General features: G+C 41.9%; 1 protein-coding gene across 1 annotated transcript in view; it reads left to right on the forward strand.

The window, feature by feature from the left end:
- The window catches only part of prex2 (phosphatidylinositol-3,4,5-trisphosphate-dependent Rac exchange factor 2), an 88,855-nt gene that overhangs the window by 64,451 nt on the left and 22,223 nt on the right, over positions 1–2,181 (forward strand). The window contains exons 32-33 of the mRNA XM_032504416.1: positions 218–315; positions 484–621. Coding sequence (XP_032360307.1) covers positions 218–315; positions 484–621 — 236 coding nt within the window. The remainder of the gene's footprint in view (positions 1–217; positions 316–483; positions 622–2,181) is intronic.

Below are 2,181 nucleotides of genomic sequence, written 5' to 3' on the forward strand. Positions count from 1 at the left end.
TATAATTTAATATTCAATACCCAACAGAATTTTTTTTTTTAAAGCTGCCAAGCCTTTTTGTCCTCTTCCTGAAAGTTTGCCACAGCAAAGTCTGACCTTAAAAACTCACTTCACTTACTCAGTTTTTACTTCTGTCTTTAATCTCTACTATTCCTCTCACTTTCTTTCCCTGTTAGTCTTTCCTCTCAGCCTCACCTTCTCTTTGTTGGCCCTCTAGACTCGGAGATCCAGTTGCGTCGAGACATGGTCTTCTGTCAGTCTCTAGTTGCAGCCGTGTGTGCCTTCTCAGAGCACCTTCTGGCTGTCCTCAACCAGGTATATTATACATATATCTTGTTAGGAATTGGAAATTGAAAGCATACTATAGGAACTATTATGTTTGTAAGAAATACAGTCAACTGCATCATCCTACGTAACAGCAAAACATTTTTCTTTTATTCTTTGTCTTTGCTCACTACCTAACTTTTTTTTGTCCCCTCTTAGTTCCATAATGTAGGCAGGGAGTCAGACCAGGACAGCTCGGACCCCCAGGACCTGCAGGAAGCCAGCCGCCGTTGGCTGGAGCAGATCGCCAGCGCTGGGCTGCTCTTCCACTTCCAGTCTCTCCTCTCCCCCAATCTGGTGAGCTCCGGACCAATCTCAGCCCTTGTACTCTAAAATATATATACTATTTACTATTATACTCTAAAAACAGGACTCGCTGTCTGTGCACATTTATAATCGTATGGATTTGTTAAACTGACCAATCCCGTAGTTCTGCATTGGCAAAAATAAACTATGCATGTATTTGCATCACACATACAGATATTTGGGCTTTATTTTACAGTGATCTTGTATTACATCTTCTCCTTGTGCACCATTCAATATGCTCACATTTGACAAAAAACTAGAACACATACAGCATAGCAAATGATAACAATCATATACAGTCAGGGGCGTTGGACTAGGGGGGGGGAAAGGAGACTGAGTACCCAGAGCCCTCATGTGGGTAATAAAAACAGGAATTGCAGGAATTGCATAATTTGTGTCCTGCAACTTTTCAACATTCAACACGTTTGATCAGCTGTGTGTGTGATGGTGAGCTATCGCGAAGCACATAAAATGGGATCTACCATTTTTAAGATTGTCAATCAAGATACCACTACCAGGCTGCATGGCTGACACAAAAACAATCACCAAAATGTGCTGAGTCTAATTCCCAGTCTGCCCGCAGTGACTGTGTAGGGATGTGGTCTGAATTGTTGAGGTGTGCCTCTGTTTCTGCAGAACCAGATCCCACAACCAACCTCCCTCATGGTCACACGCATAACAGACAGCTTCACCTTCATCTGAATAGTTGCTGTTTAAGCTGGAACTGTGTCTCGGGATATTGTGGAAATATCCCAAACAGCCAACAACCAAAAACACGCAAAAAGTTGCTCTGTTAAAATTCAACTAGTGATTTCATAAAGGCAAACATACTGACCAGCCTAAATAATTTAAGATTGCTTTAGATCTTATGTTGGTCATTCACACTGGGTAGATACTGAGGTGACTTAGCCTAGTGATTCTCAAAGTGGGACCTGGGGACCGACAGGGGTCCGTTGCACTCTGCCAGGAAGGTCCATGAAAAGTTTTTGGATTCATTCATTTAAATTATTATGATATACTTGTTTTTTGTTTTGTTTTTACAGAAGGATTCATAGTTTAACAAATAATATTTAACAGTTCTGCAAACGTGTTTAATAGACTGTACGTATAATATCTATCTAATACAATACTCTTGTGTTGTTCTTTCACATACCAAATATGATACAAGTGTAAAAACAGACTATGCCAAATTATTCCAAACAGCATACACAAGGGGGGGGCCCTAGATATTCTCTATCTTGTAATGGGTTATTGGCAGAAAAAAGGCCGAGAGTAAAAAAGCTGTTCTGGTTTACTGTCACCCTAGTCTTGCTTTGCCACACCATCCTCCACACCCTGCAGAACACACAGCGTTCTGGGAGGGAAAAAAAGTGCTCTGATTTATTGGCATTTCTCTAAACAAATCACAATCGTCATGGGCGGTGCTAAGCTCCGCACTGAGCTGCTGCGAAATTGCCTCGGGAAGGAACTTGTTTTGTTGGAACGTGTACGTTCAAGGTGGAGGCTCGGGGTGTGGCCTTGACCAACTGCCACTTTGCTCGTTTGAAAGCC

Source organism: Etheostoma spectabile, chromosome 22, assembly GCF_008692095.1.
Source record: "Etheostoma spectabile isolate EspeVRDwgs_2016 chromosome 22, UIUC_Espe_1.0, whole genome shotgun sequence".
NCBI classification, from domain to species: domain Eukaryota; kingdom Metazoa; phylum Chordata; class Actinopteri; order Perciformes; family Percidae; genus Etheostoma; species Etheostoma spectabile.